General features: G+C 45.2%; 1 protein-coding gene across 2 annotated transcripts in view; it reads right to left on the bottom strand.

The window, feature by feature from the left end:
- Positions 1-25,169, bottom strand: part of c1qtnf2 (C1q and TNF related 2) — a 29,367-nt gene extending 4,198 nt beyond the window's left edge. The window contains exons 1-3 of one of the 2 annotated variants that reach the window (XM_067995857.1): positions 24,901-25,169; positions 3,202-3,263; positions 871-1,119 (exon numbers count right to left, since the gene is read on the bottom strand). In XM_067995857.1, coding sequence (XP_067851958.1) covers positions 871-1,119; positions 3,202-3,214 — 262 coding nt within the window. In that variant the 5' untranslated portion in view covers positions 3,215-3,263; positions 24,901-25,169. The remainder of the gene's footprint in view (positions 1-870; positions 1,120-3,201; positions 3,264-24,900) is intronic. The other variant, XM_067995858.1, reaches the window with a different exon arrangement.
- Between the last annotated feature and the right edge of the window lie 457 nt (positions 25,170-25,626).

Genomic DNA, 25,626 nt, shown 5'->3' with positions numbered 1-25,626 from the left:
TTATTCTAAATAGGCATTAACCCTTTATAAATATTTTCTACAAATAGGTCACGTGCTCTGAGGACATGTTTTCATACAGGGTGCATGCTATAGTGCACATTTCACAACACTTGCAAGTAAATATAGCAAGGGTCGTACATACTTATACAGGTGCTAGGCTATTTAAACTGTTCCCTACCAAACTGCCCACGGATAAACCCATTATGTATTTAAACAGCTTCAGAAGGAACTCTACTCTTTGACTTAATCAGCTGTTAGCTATTTACTTAGACGTTATTGATCCATACATTCGGTTAACATTTTCTTTACAATATGATTGTGTCGTGGATGGCCTTGCACCCATGCAAGTTTTATTTTAACAGGTAGCCTGAGACATCGCACATAGGGCCCGATCTTAACCATAAAAATAAAAAAGTTTATAAAAATGCATGAAGCCCAAATAAAATAAAATTCCATTATAAATAATTTCTTTTATGACCTATTTACAACTGTCATCAATGCTCCTTTTAATTCAAAACTGTTATTTTAATGGACCTATAAACCTTGCATGATGCTCTCTTTCTTTGGGGTAGATCTTGACTTTGTGCAATAAAAACGGGTGATAGCAAGTCGGCAGCCCGTTTTACATCTCTCCCGATTTTTATTTCCATTGAAGTCATTGGGGAGAGATGTAAAACGGGCTGCTGAGTCGATAACATCTGTTTTACACTATCGCACAAAGTCAAGATCTACCCCTTTGTGTTTAGTATGGAAGTGCTCACAGGACCTAAATAACTGGAAGTGTGAAGTCACACTGTTTTTGACAACCATGATTGTAAATTCCAGGCACCCTGACAACGGACAGTAGAAAGAGCAATGCAATTATTTTACCTTCTTCTCCATTTTCTCCTTTTTGACCATCTTTCCCATCAGTCCCATCTTTCCCAGGAAATCCCATTCTTCCAATAGTACCTGGTGGCCCAGGAAAACCTGGAGGACCAGGAGCCCCTGGAGGACCAGGTGCGCTGCAGATAAGTTGGGAAGGATTGATTGTAATGGACGACTTTCGGTTTGTTGGAAGTTGATTGTCAGCCTGGGATGTAAAGCAGGCAAGGAGAACCAGCCAGAGCATCATCAAATCTATGAAAGAAAGTTAAACACAGGTTATTGTTTAGTGGCTTCGGACAGCTTTTCATTGAACTCAATATCCTAAAGTATTTACCCACCCTGTGACAATCTCTTAGTTCAAAACCGTGCTATGGCTGAATCTGTAGTGGGCAGTTTGTGAAACCTATAAGAAACAATTCATTGAAAATTAAAATGGATGTTGTGTGTGGAACTGTGTTATATAGGTGAGGGAAATCCAAGGTACGATCCTGATCTTTGCTGAGTCAGCTGGTCTCAGCTATGGTGACATTATGGGCACTACCATTGGCCTTAGCGCCCCTGGACTAGGGAGGAAAAATAAACAGCGTTCCCACTACTGATTCATAGTCAGTGGCTTTGGTTGAAAAATGCAATTGTGCAGATGGTGGTTGAGGGCAGGTGTGAGCTTGACTAAGGCTGGCCACAGTGGAATAGCCCATCTCCACTCACTGTCTAGGCTTACACATGAAGAATGGGCACTTAGACAAGATACCAGAGGGTGGAGGGAACCCAAGGAACCATGGGGTGATTCTACAATTGGGCGCTCCCAATGAGGAGCAGAACTCACAGTGAACACTAGTCAGAAAATCGTGGATTCACAATGCCTGATTTTTCATCCATTCCTCCTCCATCTTTTTAGGTTTCCTCATTTCTAATATCCTGAGAGGATGTGAGATGGAGCACTCTGTAATAAGAATTTCTCTACACCCACTATGGCATTATTTAAGAGGCATACTGCTTTACATTGTGATGCAACTAGTCTCTGAAAATTAAGTGATGATATGATTTACAAACAAGGCACCATACAAGATGATAGGATTAATCTTCCACAAAATAGATATTCAAGGGGAATTGTCCAAGTCCCATAATAATAATGATAATTAACTGGATAATGCGAAACAGGTTAGCAATAGTAATAATTAGGCTGCTATGACCAGAGACATCATGGATCCCATGAATTTTTTTCCCCCCCTCACCAATTTTCTACCTTTCCCTTCTTCTGAAGGTGGTGTGGTTCCACGGGCACTTGCCAGTATCTCACTCTCATGGTCGTTCTTCATGTGTGGGTCTAGATAGCAAGTAGCGGCAGGACAACTGATACCCTCACAAACACGCTTCAAGCAGGGTTCACTGGATAATGATCAGGAGCAGGAACTCTGCTTGATTTGCTCCTCCCTGATCCAGGTGCACTGAGATTGATTTTAGCTTCTCAGTGCCATCCCAGCTGAAATCAGCTAACTTACATAGAATTACATAAAACGTACAGCACAGAAACAGGCCATTCGACCCAACTGGTCCATGCCGGTGTTTATGCTCCACTCGAGCCTCTTCCCATCCCTCTTCATCTAATCCTATCAGCATATCCTTCTATTCTTTTCTCCCTCATGTGTTTATCTAGCTTCTCCTTAAATGCATCTACGCTATTCACCTCAACTACTCCTTGTGTAGCAAATTCCACATTGTAACCATTCTCTGAGTAAAGAAGTGTGACTCCCTGCCTAAACCAGCTGAGTCATTGATGGGGCGGGCCCTCATGAGCTTTCACATTGACTATAAGGAACCCTATCAAATATTTTTCTAAAGTCAACCAATCAACCAATCAGGTTACATCCTAAAAGAAATCCCAGAAATTTGCAATGCATGGTCTTCCCCATGTGGACTTTTGTTGGTTTGGATTGATTGCCTTTGCTCTCAGTAGCTACTTTGGAATTGCTTCTTTTAAAATAAACTGCAGTATTTTTCCCACCATAGGAGTTAGGCAAGTAGGCCTACAATATCTACGATCAAGTATCCTACCTTGTATTAAAGATTAGAATCACATTATTTATCTTCAAGTCTCTTGGTAACAACCTTGTGCCCAATGACATCTACAACAGCAAGCTTACTTTTACTCTGTTTTCTTTGTTTGACAACAGGATAGCTATTTTTGCTGAAGAAAGAGCTAATACTTGTTTCTCCAGTCACTCAGGCTACAAATGACTTCCATACGAATGGTGTATGTCTTACAATTGAATGTCAGGTTGGCAGGACATTCAGCTTGAATTATTGACAAAAAAGAAATAAAGAAAGACTTACATTTATATAGCATCTTTCACGAACTCATGACGTCCCAAAGCACTTTGCAGCCAATGAAGTACCTTTGAAGTGTAGTCATTGTTGTAATGTAGGAAACATGGCAGCCAATTTGCGCACAGCAAGGTCCCATAAACAGCAATGTGACAAAACTCTAAGGGTGCAATTATGTTGCAATGTTTGCAAGACTTCAGAACGGTTCTATTTCACAGTGACTGGTGAGTGACAGTTGAACCCCAGAGTCAGGTTCCAGTCTGACTCTGGCACAGAGCATTGTGAGACACCCCCCCCCCCCCCAACCCAGGAAAAGCTCCATGTTCTTCTGAAAGCCAATGAGAAGTCCAGGTACTCTGTCTTGGACCTGAACAATAAGGGGTGAATCAGGCAGGTGGTGGACAACAAAGAATCACATGCACATTTTAGACACTTTTTGAGGATGAACAAAATTCATCCAGTATCTTCTGCCGGATCATCCATCACGACCAAAGGTACACTCCATAGCTAAACTGGCATTCTATATGCATGGCTGTAGTTTTGCTCATCTTAATTCTGTGGGGTTTGCACCTGGGCCCAGAGTCAGGGCTACAGGTGATATCCTTGGCCACACAACTGCCATCTATGCAATCAATTATCTTGTTCAAATAAACAAAGTAAACATGAATGAAGAATGAATGAATCTTGCACGCATTCAGGAATTTTGCACTAATAGGCATTGCAACCTCCAGCACATTACAGATTACCTGCGTAGTGAATCCCTTAAAGCTGATGTAGATCGCATTTTGAGAGGAAGCCAACGGCCCAGAATTTGCTCATGAAATAATGACGGAGGTAACAGGGCTCAATGTTATTTCAGGGTAAATGAAAGAATAAGTTACGGCGAGCGCACATGCACAGTCAAATCTGGAAATCCGGAAATTGCTGTACCATTTGCTCTGCTCAATTGAAAGCCGCGCGGGAAGGACAGCTCACCAGCTGAATGAATGGACCAGCCCAAACTTGCTGCACTGCCCAGCTGGAAACAAACTAAGCTCTCCATAAAAATGGGACACTGGGCTTTTTAGATCTAAACTAAATTTTAACAGCGTGGTAAAGTCTGAATGACTGCCCAACAACCTCTCTGGCATTGAAAATTAAATTTAAAAAATGTAGAGTCTCATTACTTCTGAATTTAATTGTTGTCGGACATTTATAAAAAAAAATCTTTAATTTTGTTTTACTTTTTCTTTCTGTCTCTTTTACTTCAATATTTCTTACCCTCTCTTTATTTTGCTTCCTCTAACTGATTTTACATTGAATTCACAGTTGTAGCTTTCACTTCCTGGTTCTGACTGTGCAGCTAGTCAAGGATGCTTCAAGCTGATTGGTTGAGGGGAGAGAGACTGATCCTTTCCCCTCTCCCACAGCTCACAGAAGTCCGGTAGAGGCCGCTGCACTTTTTGCAACTCACCATTGAAGCAAGTTAGCACCCAAAAGCCCACAAATAGTTTGTGAGTGAGTTTATAACTAACGAGCGGCGGGCGAGGTTTGTTCACCGTTCAGTGCAATTTCCGGGCCATTATGTCGGTGCGTGTTCAGTTAAGCACACTGCTTACTTTTGGAAATCAAGCAACAGCATAAAACTTGTTTTGCCTTGAGAATTTGTTGCTCTTTTTTGCAGAAATGAATGAAACACAAAGAATGAACTATGAAAGCTGCAAACATCTCCTGACTACATGTGACATTGTGCTCAGAGCAACGTCAGTAAAATCAGCAGGGACTTGGAACAACCCTGTGGCGAAAAATATCAAGCCTGTTGCAACTTTCACTTCCACAGAAAGAGTATTCGGACTCCTTGAAACTGTGTTTAGGTCTGGAGCAGTCAGAGTGATGTGGAGATCTCTGTGATGCTCATCCTACTTAATTTGAGCCTTTTTGCTGCTCTTACAGAAAGCAAGTCATTCATCCTTGGCAGTAAATCCTTCCATCTAAATCAGTTCATATTCCATTGTGGAACTTGTTGAATGCCATGCTCCTCCACAGAGACATCACTGATGCTGACATGTTGCAAGATAGCAAGACTATGGGCAGAAATTGTATGCAGTTTTAAATCAGCTTTCAACAACTAAAATCCCCATGTAGAAGAAAATCAAGTTGGTTTTTAATTAGATTGGATTTACACCTAATTAATTGCCAAAGATGATGGTTTTCAAAAACATGGAACAGCAATCACAGATTTGGAGCTCTGTATGATGACCTTCCCACTCAGTTTCAGCCTCCTCATGCACTGCTCTCCATCAAAGAAACATACAGCAAAATAAAATCTGCCCAAAACTGTATTTCTGCCGGTTTTGGCAAAATAAGAAGTGGAGACTTTACTGATTCCTGGATGAAGTTCCCTTTCTCTCCTGACTAATGTTCCTCCCCCAACCAACATCATCATTTATATAGGGCCCTTCACAATATTGGGACATCTCAAAGCACTTTACAGCCAATTAAATATTTTTGAAATGTAGTCACTGTTGTAATGTAGGGAAATGCACAGCCAATTTGCACACAGCTAGATCCCACAAACAGCAATGAGATAAATGACCAGATAATCTGCTTTAGTGACATTGGTTGAGGGATAAATATTGACCAGGACACTCAGAGAATCCTCCTGCTCTTAAAGCAATTTAATGTAACGTTTGGGCTAACTCCATAATGTCACCTCTCAGATATGTCCTTTCTGGACTGAAAAATCCAAGACCCTCCAGTATTTCCTCAAAGCTCAGAATCCTGACACTAGGGATCAGCCTCATGGCTCTGCTCTCCACTATCTCCAGTGTTTGAAAGTGTTCAAGTTCATAAAATGTGGCTTAAAGCCACAAGCTTCTGATTCCGAGGCCAATTTTACTAAGCTGAGAAGTGATTTAGCAAAAGTGGCCTGGAAACAGCTACTTGAAGGTAAATCAGTGTCAGAGCAGTGGGAGGCATTCAAGGGGGAGATTCAAGGGGTTCAGAGTAAACATGTTCCCACAAAGAAAAAAGGTGGGACAGCCAAATCTACAACCCCCTGGATGACAAGGAGCACACAGGGTAAGATGAGGCAAAAAAGGGAAGCTTATGTCAGACCCCAGAGCTCAATACTGCAGAAAGCCTAGAGGAGTATAGAAAGTGCAGGGTGAAATTAAAAAGGAAATTAGGAAAGCAAAGAGAGGGCATGAAAAAATACTAAAATTAAGGAAAACCCAAAAATGTTTTATAAATACATAAAGAGCAAAAGGATAACTAAGTAAAGAGTAGGACCTATTAGAAACCAAAAAGGTAATCTATGTGTGGAGGCGGAAGACGTGCGTATGATTCTTAATGAATACTTTGTGTCCGTCTTCACAAATGAGGAGGATGATTCAGAGTTTGTAGTTAAGGAGGAGGAGTGTGAAATATTGGATGAGATAAACATAGTGAGAGAGGAAGTATTAAGGGGTTTAGCATTTTTGAAAGTAGATAAATCACCAGGCCCAATTGAAATGTATCCCAGGCTGTTAAAAGAAGCAAGGGAGGAAATAGTGGAGGCTCTGACCATCTTTTTCCAATCCTCCCTGGCTACAGGCGTGGTGCCAGAGGATTGGAGGACTGCTAACGTTGTGCCGTTGTTTAAAAAGGTAGAAAAGGATAGACCCAGTAATTACAGGCCAGTCAGTCTAACCTTGGTGGTGGGCAAATTATTGGAATCAATTCTGAGAGACAGTATAAACCGTCATTTAGAAAGGCATGGATTAATCAAGGACAGTCAACATGGATTTTTTTAAAGGAAGGTCATGTCTGACTAACTTGATTGAATTTTTTGAGGAGGTAACAAGGAGAGTCGATGAGGGTAGTGCATTTGATGTAGTCCACGTGGATTTTAGCAAGGCTTTTGACAAGGTACCACATGGCAGACTGGTCAAAAAAGTAAAAGCCCATGGGAGCCAAGGGAAAGTGGCAAATTGGATCCAAAATTGGTTCAGTGGCAGGATGCAAAGGGTAATGGTCGACGGGTGTTTTTGAGACTGGGAGACTGTTTCCAGTGGGGTTCTGCAGGGCTCAGTACTAGGTCCCTTGCTTTTTGTGGTATATATTCATGATTTGGATTTAAATGTAGGGGGCATGATTAAGAAGTTTGCAGATGATACAAAAAATGGCTGTGTGGTTGATAGTGAGGAGGAAAGCTGTAGACTGCAGGAAGATATCAATGGACTGGTCAGGTGGGGAGAAAAGTGACAAATGGAATTCAATCTACAGAAGTGGGAGGTAATGCATTTGGGGAGGTCAAACAAGGCAAGGGAGTACACAATAAATGATAGGATACTGAGAGGTGTAGAGGAACAGAGGGACTTTGGAGTGCATGTCCACAGATCCCTGAAGGTAGCAGGACAGGTAGATAAGGCAGTTAAGAAGGCATACAGTATACTTTCCTTTATTAGCCGAGGCATAGAATATAAGTGCAGGGATATTATGCTGGAACTGTATAAAACACTAGTTAGGCAACAGCTTGAGTACTGTGTACAGTTCTGGTCACCACATTACAGGAAGGATGTAATTGCACCAGAGAGAGTACAGAGAAGATTTATGAGGATGTTGCCAGGACTTGCGAATTTTAGCTGTGAGGAAAGATTGGATAGGCTGAGGATGTTTTCTTTGGAAGAGAGGAGGCTGAGGGGTGATTTAATTGACATGTATAAAATTATGAGGGGCCTAGATAGAGGGACAGGAAGTTCCTATTTCCCTTAGCAGACAGGTCAATAAACAGGGGGCATGGATTTAAAGTAATTCGTAGAAGGATTAGAGGGGAGCTGAGGAAAAATATTTTAACCTAGAGGGTGGTAGGGGTCTGGAACTCAATACCTGAAAGGGTGGTAGAGGCAAAAACCCTCATGACATTTAAAAAGTACTTGGATATGCATCTGAAGTGCCATAACCTACAAGGCTACAGACCAAGTGCTGGAAAGTAGGATTAGGCTGGATTGCTCTTTTTCGACCGGCACGGATACGATGGGCCGAATGGCCTCCTTCGGTGCTGTAACTTTTCTATGTTTCTATGTAAAAGTGCTACCAACTGATCCAAGCTAAAATGTTGCCATATATATCATTAACCAGTAATTTCAATCAATATAAATTAAAGGCATCAGACGAGTTTGCTTGAGTACTTTTGTATGCTTAATCTAAATTGATCCAGTGCAACACAAGAGTAGTAATCAATATGGTTGAGAACTAGCACAGTAGAACCAATAAAGGAGACCTAGCTTAGAAAGATTGAAGACTCACTAAGATCATTCACGTATATATTTATTCAATCAATGTATTATTTATATTTTCTGTGCAAAGGCTGCAGATGTGGCAAAGAGCACAGACTACTGGGAAGACTCAGCAGGCCAAATCTATCGCTCCCTTCAAAGACACTATCATGGAGGTCATTGCCTGTGAAGCTGCATATGGTGTCACACAGGCAAGAAGAGAGGAATATCTCCAGGTTTGGATCATTTTAGCCATTCATTCTGTGTGCAAATGTGTTTCAGCAGGTGTAAAGCATTGACTGAGTTCTGCCACATACTGTCTGAACAGCATAAAAGATGCTTAACTATGCAAATGATATATTGTGTGTTTTTTTCTTCTTGTTACAGCTATCTCACAACCCTAGGAGCAACAAGCCTCACCACAGTACTCAGCATCACCATCACTTCAAGCAGCCACCAGCCCAGAGGTACTCCCTGACATAACACATCAAATGTTACACCATTTTATGGCGCAGTCATAAGTAGAAAAATCACATAAAACGTCTTCTGTATAACACACACTACTTTAAAGGCAAACCAAAAATCAATTTTGTCTTGTATTATCAGCACCTTTTAACCGATTAACCCTTGCTTGTAGTCGCCTACAAGCCTTTTAAATATCCTAAGTAGGGTGAGCAGAGAGGCTCTTAGTTATCAGGCTTGAGTTGTTGGGCTATTTTGATTAGAGAAACATAAGCTTGAAAGAGATATGATGAAGGTTTTTAAAATGTTAAAGGGAAAAGATGTTGCCCAGCTGGATAAGTTGTTTAAGGCATATAGGGATGGAACACCTAGGGGCATATGTGCATCAGAAAAACAGATTTGGAGTCAAAAAGTATTTCTTCACACATAGAATCATTGCCCTCTAGAACCGATTACCGAAACATGGTGAGTATAGATTCCCTACAGTCCTCCAAATTTGCAGGGCTATGGGGACAAAGCAAGCATGGGACTAATTGGTTATCTCTTCCAAAGAGCTGGCACAGCCACGATGGGCTGAATGGCCTCCTTCTGTGTTGTATGATTCTATGAAAAGGGTGCTGGACAGGTTTCTGACAGAGGACGACATTTCAAGTTTTTTCCTAAATTGCCCACGGGTTTTTATCTGTTCTTTTGCCTTTCCCAGGTGATTGTGTGACTGGAGGATGGGGGCTGTGGGTCAGTGGTCTATTTGGTAGCACCATGTCTTGTTTGGGTGGACTCAATGGACCAGGTGGTGATTTCCCACCCTTCTTTTCTATGTTCCCAAATAAGTGTCCATCTTTCCCACAACTCCAAATTTGAATCCCTCCAATCAGATTTCCGCCCTGCCACAGTACTGAAACGGCCCTTATCGCAGTCACAAATTACGTCCTATGTGACTATGACCGTGGTGAACTATCCCTCCTCATCCTTCTTGACTTGCCTGCAGCCTTTGACACAGTTGACAACACCGTGCTCCTCCAACGCCTCTTCTCTGTTGTCCAGCTGAGTGGTGCTATGCTCACCTGGTTCCATTCTTATCTGTCCAGTCATAGCCAGACAATCACCTGCAATGGCTTCTCTTCCTGCTCCCACACCTTTACCTCTGGAGTCCCACAAGGATCTATCATTGGCACCCTTCTATTTCTCAACTACGTGCTGCCCCTCACGACATCATCCGAAAACACATCAGTTTCCATATGTACACTGACGACACCCAGTTTTACCTCACAACCATCTCCCTCGACCCCTCCACTGTCTCTCATTTGTCACACTGCTTGTCCGACATCCAACCACCGACTCTATCCCTCTTGCTGGCCACTGTCTAAGGCTGAACCAGACCATTTGCAACCTTGACGTCTTATTTGCCCCTGAGATGAGCTTCCGACCACATATCTGCTCCATCAGCAAGACTGCCTACTTCCACCTCCATAACATCGTCCTTCTCAGCACCTGCCTCAGCTCATCTGCTGCTGAAACCCTCATCCATGCCTTTGTTAGCTCTAGTCTGGACTATTCCAATGCTCTCCTGGCCAGCCTCCCTTCTTCCACCCTCTTATAAACTTGAGCTCATCCAAAACTCTGCTGCCCGTATCCTAACTCGCACCAAGTCCCTTTCTCCCATCACCCCTGTGCTTGCTAACATACATTGGCTCCCGGTCCGGGAATGCCTCAATTTAAAAATTCTCATCCTTGTTTTCAAATCCCTGAATGGCCTCGCCGCTGCCTATCTCTGTAACCTCCTCCAGCCCTACAACCCTCCGAGATCTCTGTGCTCCTTCAATTCATGCCTCTTGCGCATCTCTGATTTTAATCACTCCACTATTGGCGGCCGTGCCTTCAGCTGCCTAGGCCCTAAGCTCTGGAATTCCCTCCCTAAACCTCTCCACCTCTCTGCCTCTCTCCTCCTTTAAGACACTCCTTAAAACCTACCTCTTTGACCAAGCATTTGGTCACCTGTCCTAATACCTCCTTATGTGGCTCAGTGTCAAATTTTGTTTGATAACACTCCTGTGAAGCGCCTTGGGATGTTTCACTACATTAAAGGTGCTATATAAATACAAGTTGTTGTTGTTGTTCATATATATTTTTTTAAATCCTCATTATTTTCGCTAATTATCAGGTGCAGAGTGCATGACCCTAAATGGACATCTTATTTTGTAATTAAATCTTTAAAATCTATATTTAACATTGTGCACCCCAACTCATAAATAATTAACACAGCCATTATTTTTCCAATTGATTCTTGCCCTAATGTTCTAAAACCCATTTACTCTGTTTCACTAAAGTCATATGAAAAAGATATGATTGACATTTTCCCTCTTTGATACATGATGAAGCTTTGCTTCCGACACAGACTCAGTACCACAACATGTAGTGCATTTACCCACTGAGCCCCTCCCCTGAACTCTTCGCCTTTAAGTTACAGATTTCTCTAATGGCGTGGTAAGTAACTGCATTCCTCTGTATGACTTAGTGGTGTCAAGCCATAGAGATCAGGAAGGTCTCAGACTCCATTCACAGTCTGTACTGAGTTGGTTGATCTAACTACGGTTATTTGATGTGTTACAATTGGTCTCGGTACATCCAGGTTAGGGAGGATAAGAATTGAACTAGGGTTCCCACTCTTAATCACTTGCTTGCTGGAAAGTGTTGATGTCTAGAAATTAGGCAAAGACAGGATTAATTGTGGTTGTCAACCTGTATATGGTCCAACAGTCTGACAACGCTCCCTGTCTAGACTCACACATGAAGAATGGGGCTTTGGGTTCCAAGCACCCATGGGACTAACCTACAATGTGAACCATACACCTTCAAGAAAGCAGAGGAAAAATTTGGGGAGGGGGTGAATGAAATAAAATAACAGGACTGCTGTAACAGTGTGCATAGATGTTCATGATTTTCAGTACGTTGGATTGAAATAGTTCCAAAATACTGCTGACACAACCCACAAGAAATTTGGCAGCGATGACGATTTTTAAGGAAATTCCTTATTAATTTGTAAACACAGTCATCTGGGGGAAATCATTTTTAATTATCTGCAGTTCTAACTTTAGGCAACGGATGCCAAATGTTCACATGCAAAAAATATAAGTAATTGGGACATGGCGTACGAGGCAAAACAAATCAGAGTGTAATTGATGCCTCTCACAATCTGCAAAAGTAAAACCTGAATGTTACCCAGGTCCTAAGAATCGATTACAGACTTTAAGGGGGAGAAATTGGATTTGTGATCAAAACATGTGGCAAATTGGTGGGGCGATTGCTCCGCTCGTCGGTCCATGCTGGCCTGATGCCTGAACCAAATTTGGCATTAGACCTCATTTGAATCGAAGCAGGGAGCTGTGAGCGCCAAACGGGCATAGGAACATAAGTAGGCCATTTAGCCCCTCGAGCCTGTTCCGCCATTCAATGAGATCATGGCTGCTCTGTGACCTAACTCCATATACTTGCCTTAGCCCCATATCCATAAATACCTTTAGTTAACAAAAATCTATCAATCTCAGAATAAAATTAACAATTGAGCTAGCAACAACTGCCATTTGCAGAAGAGAGTTTCAAACTTCTACCACCCTTTGCGTGTAGAAGTGTTTCCTAACTTCACTCCTGAAAGTCCTGGCTCTAATTTTTAGGCCATGTCCCCTAGTCCTAGACTCTCCAACCAGTGGAAATAGTTTCTCTCTATCAACCCTATCAGTTCCCCTTAATATCGTGAAAACTTCAATCAAATCACCCCATAATCTTCTAAATTCCAGGGAATACAGCCCTAGTTTGTTCAATCTCTGCTCGTAATTTAACCCTTGGAGTCCAGGTATCATTCAAGTAAATCTACACTGCACTCCCTCCAAAGCCAGTATATCCTTCCAAAGGTGTGGTGCCCAGAACTGAACAGTACTCCATGTGTGGTCTAACCAGGGCTTTGTATAGCTGTAGTATAACTTCTACCCCCTTGTATTCTAGTCCTCTAGATATAAAGGCCAGCATTCCATGAGCCTTTTTGATTATTTTCTGTACCTGTCCATGATATTTTAATGATTTATGTACATGGACCCTTAAGTCTCTTTGGACCTCCACTGTTTCGAGCTTTTCACCATTTAGAAAGTAGTCTAATCTATCCTTTTTAGGTGAAATCCACTTGCCACAGTTTTGCCCATACACTTAATCTATTTATATCTCTCTGCAATTTTATGCTTCCATCTACACTGCTTACAATGCTGCCTATCTTTGTGTCATCGGAAAACTTGGATATGTGGCTCTCTATCCCGTCATCTAAGTCATTAATAAATACAGTGAATAGTTGAGGCCCCAACACAGATGCCCACCACCAGCTACATCCTGCCAATTTGAGTACCTGCCCATTATCCCAACTCTCTGTCTCCTGGCGCTCAGCCAATTTCTTAACCAGGTCAATAATTTGCCCTCAATCCCATGAGCTTCAACTTTAGCTAACAGTCTCTTATGAGGGACTTTATCGAACGCCTTCTGTAAATCCATGTAAACAACATCCATAGACATTCCCCTGTCCACTACGTTAGACAGATCTCCAAAAATTTCAATCAGGTTCGTCAGGCATGACCTACCCTTAACAAATCCATGCTGGCTCTCTCTGATCAGCTGAAAATTTTCAAGGTGTTCAGTCACTCTATCCTTAATTATAGACTCTAGTAATTTCCTGACAACAGATGTTAGGCTAACTGGTCTATAATTCTCTGGTTTCCCTCTCTCACCTTTCTTAAATAGTGGAGTGACATGTGCAATTTTCCAATCTAAAGGAATGGTTCCTGAATCGAGAGAACTTTGGAAGATATATCCCGCTACAGCTCACTGGTGAATTCAGGGGCCCCACTAAGCCAGCCTGCAAGTAGGTTCTTTGGAGTGGGGGGGGGGGGGCAAAGCTGAGGGGGGCACGTCCAGGCCAGCAGCGGCCTGCAGTATTTTTGTGGGAGCTGGGAGGAGCAATCCTGATTCCTACAAAAACATAACTTTTAAAAAGTTTTGTGGCCGTTATTCGACTGCTCTCCAGCGGTCCCTTTGAGAACCGTTGGTTAGACTGCTCAAGTCCTGGTATAACAAGGTGGAGATTGTGAGGCGCACGTTCTGCCCATTTGTAATTGAATTTTGCATCATGACCAAAAACTGGCATAGGACCCTGATTTGCATAGTAAAGCCACTGGGACTACCGCCAGGGACTAGTGCAGGTGCACTCGGGCCCAGAGCATGTTGGGCCACGCGTGCGCATCGTAGGTCACCAATCACGCGTGCGCATCGTAGGTCACCAATCACGTGTGTGCATCATAGGTCACCAATCACGCGTGTGCATCATAGGTCACCAATCATGCGCGCGTATTGTAGGTCACCAACTGCCCTCGCTGCTTTCACTAAACATTAGACCCAGATCACTCTCTCCCCCTCCCCCCATTAGACCCAGATCACTCTCTCCTCCCCCCCCATTAGACCCAGATCACTCTCTCCTCCCCCCATTAGACCCAGATCACTCTCTCCTCCCCCCATTAGACCCAGATCACTCTCTCCCCCTCCCCCCATTAGACCCAGATCATTCTCTCCTCCTCCCCCCCATTAGACCCAGATCATTCTCTCCTCCTCCCCCCCATTAGACCCAGATCACTCTCTCCCCCTCCCCCCATTAGACCCAGATCATTCTCTCCTCCTCCCCCCCATTAGACCCAGATCACTCTCTCCCCATCCCCCCATTAGACCCAGATCATCCTCTCCTCCTCCCCCGCATTAGACCCTGATCACTCTCTCCTCCTCCCCCCCATTAGACCCAGATCACTCTCTCCTCCCCCCATTAGACCCAGATCACTCTCTCCCCCTCCCCCCATTAGACCCAGATCACTCTCTCCTCCCCCCCATTAGACCCAGATCACTCTCTCCCCATCCCCCCATTAGACCCAGATCACTCTCTCCTCCTCCCCCGCATTAGACCCTGATCACTCTCTCCTCCTCCCCCCCATTAGACCCAGATCACTCTCTCCCCTCCCCCCATTAGGCCCAGATCACTCTCTCCCCCTCCCCCCATTAGACCCAGATCACTCTCTCCTCCTCCCCACATTAGACCCAGATCACTCTCTCCTCCTCCCCCATTAGACCCAGATCACTCTCTCCTCCCCCCCACATTAGACCCAGATCACTCTCTCCTCCCCCCCCCCCATTAGGCCCAGATCACTCTCTCCCCCTCCCCCCATTAGACCCTGATCACTCTCTCCTCCCCCCCCCATTAGACCCAGATCACTCTCTCCTCCTCCCCCCATTAGACCCAGATCACTCTCTCCCCCTCCCCCCATTAGACCCAGATCACTCTCTCCTCTCCCCCATTAGACCTGGATCACTCTCTCCTCCCCCATCCCCTACATTAGACCCAGATCACTCTCTCCCCCTCCCCCATTAGACCCAGTTCACTCTCTCCCCCTCCCCCATTAGACCCTGATCACTCTCTCCTCCTCCCCCATTAGACCCTGATCACTCTCTCCTCCTCCCCCATTAGACCCAGATCACTCTCTCCTCCTCCCCCATTAGACCCTGATCACTCTCTCCTCCTCCCCCATTAGGCCCAGATCACTCTCTCCCCCTCCCCCCATTAGACCCTGATCACTCTCTCCTCCCCCCCCCATTAGACCCAGATCACTCTCTCCTCCTCCCCCCATTAGACCCAGATCACTCTCTCCCCCTCCCCCCATTAGACCCAGATCACTCTCTCCTCTCCCCCATTAGACCTGGATCACTCTCTCCTCCCCCATCCCCTACATTAGACCCAGATCACTCTCTCCCCCTCCCCCATTAGACCCAGTTCACTCTCTCCCCCTCCCCCATTAGACCCTGATCACTCTCTCCTCCCCCCCCCATTAGACCCAGATCACTCTCTCCTCCTCCCCCCATTAGACCCTGATCACTCTCTCCTCCCCCCCCGTTAGTCCTAGATCACTCTCTCCTCCCCCCCGTTAGACCTAGATCACTCTCTCGTCCCCCCCCCCCATTAGACCTGGATCACTCTCTCCTCCCCCTCCCCCACCGTTAGACCTGGATCACACTCTCCTCCCCCCCCGTTAGACCTGGATCACTCTCTCCTCCCCCCCCCCCCCCATTAGACCTGGATCACTCTCTCCTCCTCCCCCCCCCCCCCCCCCGTTAGACCTGGATCACTCTCTCCTCCCCCCCCCCATTAGACCTGGATCACTCTCTCCTCCCCCCCCCCCCGTTAGACCTAGATCACTCTCTCCTCCCACCCACCCCCGTTAGACCCTGATCACTCTCTCCTCCCCCCCCATTAGACCTGGATCACTCTCTCCTCCCCCCCCCCCCCGTTAGACCTGGATCACTCTCTCCTCCCCCCCCTATTAGACCCTGATCACTCTCTCCTCCCCCCCCTATTAGACCCTGATCACTCTCTCCTCTCCCCCCCCCCATTAGACCTGGATCACTCTCTCCTCCCCCCCCTATTAGACCCTGATCACTCTCTCCTCCCCCCCCCGTTAGACCCTGATCACTCTCTCCTCCCCCCCGCATTAGACCTGGATCACTCTCTCCTCCCCCCCCTATTAGACCCTGATCACTCTCTCCTCCCCCCCCCCAATAGACCCTGATCACTCTCTCCTCTCCCCCCCCCCATTAGACCTGGATCACTCTCTCCTCCCCCCCCCCCCCCCCCCGTTAGACCTGGATCACTCTCTCCTCCCCCCCCCCCCCGTTAGACCCTGATCACTCTCTCCTCCCCCCCGCATTAGACCTGGATCACTCTCTCCTCCCTCCCCTATTAGACCCTGATCATTCCCTCCTCTCCGCCCCCCCCCCCCATTAGACCCAGATTACTCTCTCCTCCCTCCCCTATTAGACCAGGATCACTCTCTCCCCCCCCCCCCCCCCCCCGTTAGACCTAGATCACTCTCTCCTCCTCCCCCCATTAGACCTGGATCACTCTCTTGAGCATGAACGGCAGCGAGTTGATTTCTCGGAAAGCCCGGTTCATGCGCAGCAAGTGATGTCATCGGACGCAGTGTCACTATTCACTTAGTAATGTAAAAGGTGACCCCTCCCCCCCCACCATCCCCACTTTCTACCCAGTAAACATGAAATCAATCCATGGCACACACACAATGCCCCGTCACTCTCCGCAGCTCTCTCCCAGGGTGTTTAGTTTGCCGGGAGTGATTAGTGACAGTGTGCGTACTTCCAGATTTCCATCAACGCGTGTTGTCCTCCTTCTGCCCGTGCGCCCGGCCACCCGACGACGTCACTCTCAGCGCAAGCTAAAAAGCTACGACTCTGCTCGTGACATCACTTCCAATGACGTCACCCTCACCCGGTCTCAATGAATGAAATGTGCCTCACTAAAACCAACCCAACCTTCAGCTTAAATTATGTAAAATAGTCAATGCTGTGGATTTGTCAAATTCAGCCTTGCAGAGAAACAGTTACAGCCCCCCCACCCCCCACCCCCCGGCACGATCCTGCAGTGCCCCTCATGAGGCCATGTATTTGAAGTCAATTGCTGGGTTGGTCTGGCCTGGAGTGTTTTCATAATCAAAGCGAGGTGGGAGGCTGCTGAACGTGGAAGCCTCACTCCTGCAGGTGAGTTTGGTGGGAGTTTTTACAGATCATGCTGGTAGCGTTCAACAAGGTTCCATATAAGAGACTGTTAACAAAAATGAGAGCACATGGAATTGGAGGCAACCTGTTGACTTGCCCTCCACACCTGTCTCCGAACCTGGACATCAGAATGTCGATGCTCCAAGCAGACTCCACCCTATCTACGTCAACCTTATCCCACCACGGGACCTCTGACTTTAACTTTGGACTCCCTCCTATTGTCTCCTCTCTATTCCCTGTTTATTACCAAGACATACCTATTCTAATCTCACTATGTAACCACGCCTCTGTAACTTGAGTTTCCCTGTGTCCATTCGTGTGCGCATTTTGGCTGCCGCTCCGGACTTGAAACCATTAGCTCTAATTCCCCTTTTTTCTTCTTTTCTCCTTACCCCTCCTAGGCCTCCATTCCTCTCGTCATGTCTCCTTTCATTATGCCCCTCTCGAGTACTCTGCCCCCCCACCAAATCCCTACCCCAACCCTTCAGCGCTCCTCGACCTTCCTACTCTCCTGCCGCTGTCCCAGGCTTGACTCCCTCTTAGATAAGCTTACAGCTTCCCTCTGTGCCTGTCTTGGCATCTTCTGAAGGGCCCATCAAGGTACTCATTGCTGCCTCCTTACTAGCAGCAACCCCAACTGCCCCATCCTACACTTTCACCAACTTTCCCACCCAGCGTGCCTGCTGTGGGCTAATCTTGCCAATCTCTTTCCCAACCCACTCACCCTCCCAGTGCTGACCCTGTGGACTCTGCATCTCTCTCCAGAATGTCACTTGTGAACAAGACCCTGGCCATCCATGAGCTTATTGTGGATAATTTTATTGACATCATGGCCCTGACGGAAAACTGGCTGACGGGTGATGATACCTTCCCCCTTAATGAAGGCTCCCCACCTGGCTATATCAACCAGACCACTGCGGTGGTGGTGTGGCCCTTATCATCAAATCACACCTTGGTCTGTCCCCCTACTCCTCTGGCACCTTCTCCTCCTTTGAGCATCTCACCTTGTTCCACCCCTCTCGCCTCTCGTCATAATCCTTGTTCTCTACCGCCCACCCAAGTACCATGCCAAGTTTCTCACCAAAATATCCCTCAGCCTCTGCACCGAGCGACTTCTCATCCTCGGTGACTTCAACCTCCACCTCAACTCATCATGCTCTCCCTCCTTTGAGTTCACTGCCCTCCAATCCTCCCTTAATCTCTCCTTCCATATAAACTCCCCTACCCATATTCAAGGCCACCCCCTCGACCTTGCCATCTCTACTCCCATCGTGTCAATCAAGGATAAGGCCATCTCTGATCACTTCCTTGTATCCCTCTCCACTCACATCCTCCTTCCCCTGCCCAACCCCACTTCCTTCTGTGTCTGCCCCTGGAAAAAAACTCTCCACCAAGTCACTTTCAACACCACTTTCAAATTCCCAGCAGTCTAGCCTTTGGCCCTCCATTCACCACGACATTTCTGCAGCTACCGATCTGCTGAATCACACCTTCACCTCCATCTTTGATGCCCTTGTCCCCATTAAAACCATTACTCCCTCTCACCCTCACTGTTCCTCCTGGTACGGCCCTCATCTCTGCTCCCTGAAGTCCAAGGAGCGCAGACTTGAACATTTATGGCCGACAACTGGTTTAGCTATTCATCGTCAGATCTGGTTGGATCACATAAAGCACCATTGGGTCCTGCTCTCCCCTGCCAAAACTGCTCACTATTTCAGGATCATCCTGGAATGCAAAGATAACCCCCGGCTTCTCTTCTCCACTACAAACCGTCTTCTTAAACCCCTCTCCCCTGCCCCCTTCACCCTCACCTCCAACAATAAGTGCGAGGAGCTCATGGATTTCTTTGTCACTAAGATTGAGACCATCCGTTCAGCTGCCTCTGCCGCTTCCCTCCCTTCCCATAGCCCACCAAGCGAAGCTTCCCCTACAGTTGCCTCCTGCCCTAGCCCTGAACTCACATCTTTCTCTAGTTTCTCTCCTCTCTACCCTCATGCCTTCTCCTAGCTCATCTTAACCATGAGTCCCACCTGCTGCTCCCTTGACCCTATTCCCACCAAACTGCTGACCACCCTTCCCGGCCACCATGTTAGCTGATTTTATTAACGGTTCCCTCTCCTCAGATACTGTCCCCCTCCCCATCAAATCTGACATCATCATGCCCCCTCCTCAAAAATTCCACCCTTGATCCCTCTGCCCTTGCAAACTACTGCCCCATCTCAAACCTCCCTTTCCTCTCCAAAGTTATTGAACGTGTTGTCGCCTCCCAAATCCGTGCCCATCTTTTCCGCATGTTTGAATCCCTCCAATTGGGTTTCTGCCACGCTACAGTACTGAAATGGCCCTTATCAAAGTCACAAATGACATCCTATGTGACCGTGACCATGGTAAATTATCCCTCCTCAACCTTCTTGACCTGTCCACAGCCTTTGACAGGGTTGGCCACACCATCCTCCTCCAACACCTCTCCTCCATCATCCAGTTGGGTGGGACAGCACTCGTCTGGTTCCATTCTTATCCATCCAGTCATAGCCAGAGAATCACCTGAATGGCTTCTCTTCCCACTCCCGCACCGTTGCCTCTGGAGTCCCCCAAGGCTCTATCCTTGGCCCCCTCCTATTTCTCATCTACATGATGCCCCTCGTTGACATCATCCGAAAACACAACGTCAAGTTCCACATGTACGCTGACAACACACAGCTCTACCTCACCACCACCTTCCTCGACCCCTCCATTATCTGATTTGTCACACTGCTTGTCCGACATCCAGTACTGGATGATCAAAAACTTCGTCCAACTAAATATTGGGAAGACCGATGCCATTGTCTTCAGTCCCTGCCACAAACTCTGTTCCGCAGTCACTGGGTCCATCCCTTCCCCTGGCCACTGTCTGAGGCTGAACCAGACTGTTCGCAACCTTGGCATCCTATTTGACTCAGAGATGAGCTTCCCATCACATATCTGCTCCATCACCAAGACCGCATACTTCCACATCGCCCGTCTCCACCCTGCCTCAGCTCATCTGCTGCTGAAACCCTCATCCATACCTTTATTACCTCTAGACTTGATTTCCAATGCTCTCCTGGCCAGCCTCCCATCTTCCACCCTCAATATACTTGAGCTCATGCAAAATTCTGCTGCCCGTATCCTAACTCGCAGCAAGTCTTGTTCACCCATCACCCCTGTGCTCGCTGACCTACATTGGCTCATGGTCTACCACACCTTGGTTTTAAAATTCTCATCCTCATGTTGAAATCCCACGATGGCCTCACACCTTCCTATCTGAACTCGGTAGTGTTAGCGCTGCGTGTTCTCTGAACTCGGTAGTGTTAGCGCTGCGTGTTCTCTGAACTCGGTAGTGTTAGCGCTGCGTGTTCTCTGAACTCGGTAGTGTTAGCGCTGCGTGTTCTCTGAACTCGGTAGTGTTAGCGCTGCGTGTTCTCTGAACTCGGTAGTGTTAGAGCTGTGTGTTCTCTGAACTCGGTAGTGTTAGAGCTGTGCATTCTCTGAACTCTGTAGCCTGCCTGACTATGACTGAATCAAATGACACAGTCCAGACGAAGAGTTGGGTGACTATTGTCCTCCCACATCCTGACGGTGGCAATACCAGAATGTGTTACTGCCACCATAGTGGTGACAGTAGACGCAGCCGCTATATACAGGCGGACCTGTAAATGGACAAGCAGCCTTGAAACAGGCATAAGCCTGCTTTACTAGGCTTCCTGTTTCAAGGCTGCTTGTCCATTTACAGGTCTGCCTATATATAGCATCAGGCAGACCTTTGGCATCAATGGGGTGGCCGAGGTGCCCCCCATCCCCCAACCACCCCGCCTCCTACTGGTTTTCAACTACTGGCCACACGTTTTTCAAATGCAAAACAGACGTCCATGAGTTGATTTTCTCCCCTAAGTTTCTTTTGGAAATGCAGTATTTAGAATTTTAGTTTTTACATAGTGGATCTTTCAATGCGTTGCTCACAGCAAGTCAGCTGATACCATTTTAGAAGGACAGGAATATTATATCGTACTGTAATCACCATTGGGGCTATTAACGAGAGGGCCAGATGAGTGCCGTATAATCGGGAGTAGAAATCACTTGCATGCCCCAATGTGATCAACCAACGTGTAGCACACTGATGCATAAAGCAGGCGTACTCAGCATACAGCAGTCATAGGTGGGCCCTACAATGCTTGGTGTATCTCAATGGCGACCAATCTCAGAGAGATTGATCACCATTAGGCGAGCACCGAGCAGCGAGAACTTTTGCCCATCAACCCCATGTATTTTCACCTCAGTTATGATGTCACAGTGCAGTGGTAACCAGCAATCTGCTCCCGCAGTGTTACATGACGACTTCCTCCAACTCGTGCTCCTTCTCGTTAGTTCCTACTCTGTGCGCAGCTACTCCCACAGATTCCTCACTGCCGTATCACCTAATCGAACTTTAAAACCTAGTAATTATATTCATATGTTCTACAGTGAATAAAAGAGACTCAACTGTGTGTTTCAAGGCTGGTGTTAAGTTTCAAAAAATCACTTGAGTTTTAGTCTCACTGTTTATGACAACATCTGGAGCCTTGAATAAACTGCAGCCTTGTAACACAGTCCAAAGTATCTGCTGGATTTAATAACAGCTAACATCACTAATGAGATTGTAAATAAAAGCTATGAATGTGTGACATCAGTAGTTCAAAATAGCAGACTTATTCACTTATCACTGTCATTAAACCACGTAAACCTGAGGTTTTCTTTCCAATAAATATGGATATACATTTGTGTTGTGCATATTATATTTCCCTATTTATTCTTTCACAATGCTCCCACAAAAACCTAGAATGACAGGCATTAACCAAATACAACGGAACATGGAGTTACTGGGAGCCTAGCAACGCCTGTCGGCAACAAATTTGCAACCAAGTGACATTCCAAAGCTGCAGCACTTGCTCACGCTATTATCCAATGTAATTGGGTACTAACTTTCCTCCAAGGTGGCATCTACACAAAGTAAAAATAAATTAAACCATTTAAAAATGCATAAAGTGTTCTGCTTCTTTAGCCCCCGCATGGTATAACCAGAATTAGTGTGAGATGGCAACAGAGTGCAAAAAATATTCTGTGGAGAACTAACCACAACAAAAGCAGAGAGCAATTGGCTCATTGTGGTATATTTTACGTGCAATGGGACCTCAATTATCCGCACTCCTATTGACAGGACAAAGCCACATACACAAATGTGACAACGTCTGAATAAGATGTGGAGATGCCGGTGATGGAACATTCACCTGAGGAAGGAGGAAGCCTCCGAAAACTTGTGGATTTTAAAATAAAATTGTTGGACTATAACTTGGTGTTGTAAAATTGTTTACAAACGTCTGAATACACAGCTCAGTTTGTTATTTGTGTTTTATCTTTTCTTGGTGAATAACACAACATAAATTGTTTCATTTATTACTTGTATTATATTCTATTTCATGCCTGTGCCTAGGGTATCACTATACCATAAGTGTGACATCAAAATTTGGGGACAAATTCAATTATCTGCCAATTCCCATTCTCCACCAGAAGGATTTCCATTCATTAAGGCAAATATTGGAGATTCCACTGTGTTTCATAATTGCCCGGAACGCACCTTCTACATACTTCACACGTGTGTGTGCCAAAATGCGCATTGAAAAGTACACAAGGAATTCAGCACTCAAAGAGTTAATTTACAGAGCTAGCGTATCTACGAATCTGCAACATGAAACACAGGTTAGGGATTGGTCTCATAAAATGGTCCCAGCCTTTGAGAATTTAGTCTCAACATCTGACATTATATCAGCTATGATACACTGCCAGAAAAACACTGTTTGGAAGCTTGTTCAGTTTCGCAGTATTCTGTTATATTCGCATCAACTTAATGGCCTAGAAGTTGCTGTAGCCGGTCAACTCTAGAAAAGAGAAGACTCAGGGGTGACCTGATAGAGGCCTTTAAGATTATGAAAGGGTTTGATAGAATAGACGTGGAGAAGATGTTTCCACTTGCAGGGGAGACCAGAACTAGGGGCCATAAATATAAGATAGTCACTAATAAATCCAATAGGGAATTCAGGAGAAACTTCTTTACCCAGAGAGTGGTTAGAATGTGGAACTTGCTACCACAAGGAATAGTTGAGGCAGCTAGCAAAGATGCATTTAAAGGGAAGCTAGATAACCACATGAGGGAGAAAGGAATAGAAGGATATGTTGATGGGGTTAGATGAAGAAGGGAGGGAGGAGGCTCATGTGGAGCATAAACACCAGCATGGACCTGTTGGGCCGAATGGCCTGTTTCTGTGCTGTACATTCTATGTAATTCCAAGTAACAAACAACGCCCTCCATTAGTTAGACTTGCCCTTGCCCGTTTAATTTCCACATTATTTTACACTGCAAGTTGCTGGAAGTGGGAGATGGAAACAGTGTGATCGAAGGATTGTGAAATGAACAGCACAGAGTCTGAACTAGGAAGTGTAAGTTAGAATAGTGAATTCAATGTCAAATCAGGTACAGAAAGTGAAATAAAGAGAGGGAAAGAAAGATTGGATTAAGAGAGAGAGAAAAAACAGACACAAGGAAAAAGTTTTTTAAAAATGCAATTCAAATTTTTGTTTTTTTAAATCTCCAACAACAATTAATACCTAAAGGAATGAGACTTCACACTTGTAAAAGTTAATTTGCAATGCCAGAGAGGTTCTTTGGCAGTAATGAAGACTTATCATGCCGTTAAAAAGGTACTTAAACTGAAATGGACAAGCCCAAACTTTCTGTGGAGAGTTTAGTTTGTATCTACCATGCAAGTACAGGAACTTCACGCCGTTCAATGTGTTTAAATGGTGAATCAGACAGCGAGATTCCGTTTTCGTGAAGCTAATGGTGGAGCGGCACATCTCAGACAGCAACTTCCGGATTTCCGTGTTTACCCACACATCTGCCCTTGCCTGAAGTTGCTGTGCGATTTGCGCATAAATAACGGTGAGCGCCATTAACCTCACTGTTATTTTGACAGTAAATTCTGGACCATTGCTAATTCAAGCTAGGCCAGAGCCAAAACTAATAAGCCAAAGTATTGCTTGGTAATAATTTAAACATTTTTTGTAACTTTTAATCATGAAGATTAATGATTACAAAACTGACAAAGAAATAATCGCGTGTCACCTGAAATGCCAGGTGTTTCCTTCTGTTGTTTACATGAGTAACTTATCCTCTCTCTAATGATTTGTTGTAAACTGATGAAGGCAGACTTTCTTGAACTACTCTTTCCTAGGCATTTGGCACAGACACCATAGTCCGGTACAATAGCTGACCGCACGTGAAGAGTTAAGATAAAATCATGTAAACAGCACTTACCAGATTGTAGCTGTGTGGTCAGTATAGTTGCAGTGATGTTTAAAATTAGTAACTTTCAGCTAGCATGTACCACAGACAGTTTAAAACATACGGTCAGGAAAGTAAGCTGTTCTTTTTTATTGCCATATACTCCTTGTTGTCTAGCAATATTTCCCTCTTAAATTACTGCTTCGAAAACAGCACACTGACAGAGCAGTTCACATACATTTCATGTTCCTTCTTCCTGGACCCCTTTTCAACTCGAAACAGCTTTTGGTCTTTCCCCTTTCTCTCTTCCTCTTTCCAGTGCATTCTTTTCCCATAACGTAATGAGTTGGAAAACCTCCCGCTTATGTCACATGCAGTTGGAAATTTTGACTGCATTAAGAATATGACTGCACATGTCGACTGCTGGTTTGCATCTCCTACATGAAGTTGCTTTGACAGATGTCTCCAGCACTAACTTGTTCATTTTATTTCTGGATTTACTTAAGATTTTTTCTGGCTTTGATCAACGACACAGAAATGAAAAGAATTAGACAGGGAAGCAACCCCCCTCCATTAATTACTATAGTTGTCTCTTCTGCATTAGGAGCACTTCCGAAAAATATGGTCAACATTTTTTTAAACCAATTATAATAATCCAGGTGCTTTGGCCCTGTTTTCAAAAATCATCAACATAATAATGTTCTTGTTGGGGATAAATGTATTTTGCAGCAAACATGAAAATACAAATGTTCCAATTCA

This window comes from Heptranchias perlo, chromosome 14, assembly GCF_035084215.1.
Source record: "Heptranchias perlo isolate sHepPer1 chromosome 14, sHepPer1.hap1, whole genome shotgun sequence".
NCBI lineage: Eukaryota > Metazoa > Chordata > Chondrichthyes > Hexanchiformes > Hexanchidae > Heptranchias > Heptranchias perlo.
The sequence above is the reverse complement of the archived record's forward strand: the minus strand, read 5'-3'. Positions and strand labels throughout refer to the sequence as shown.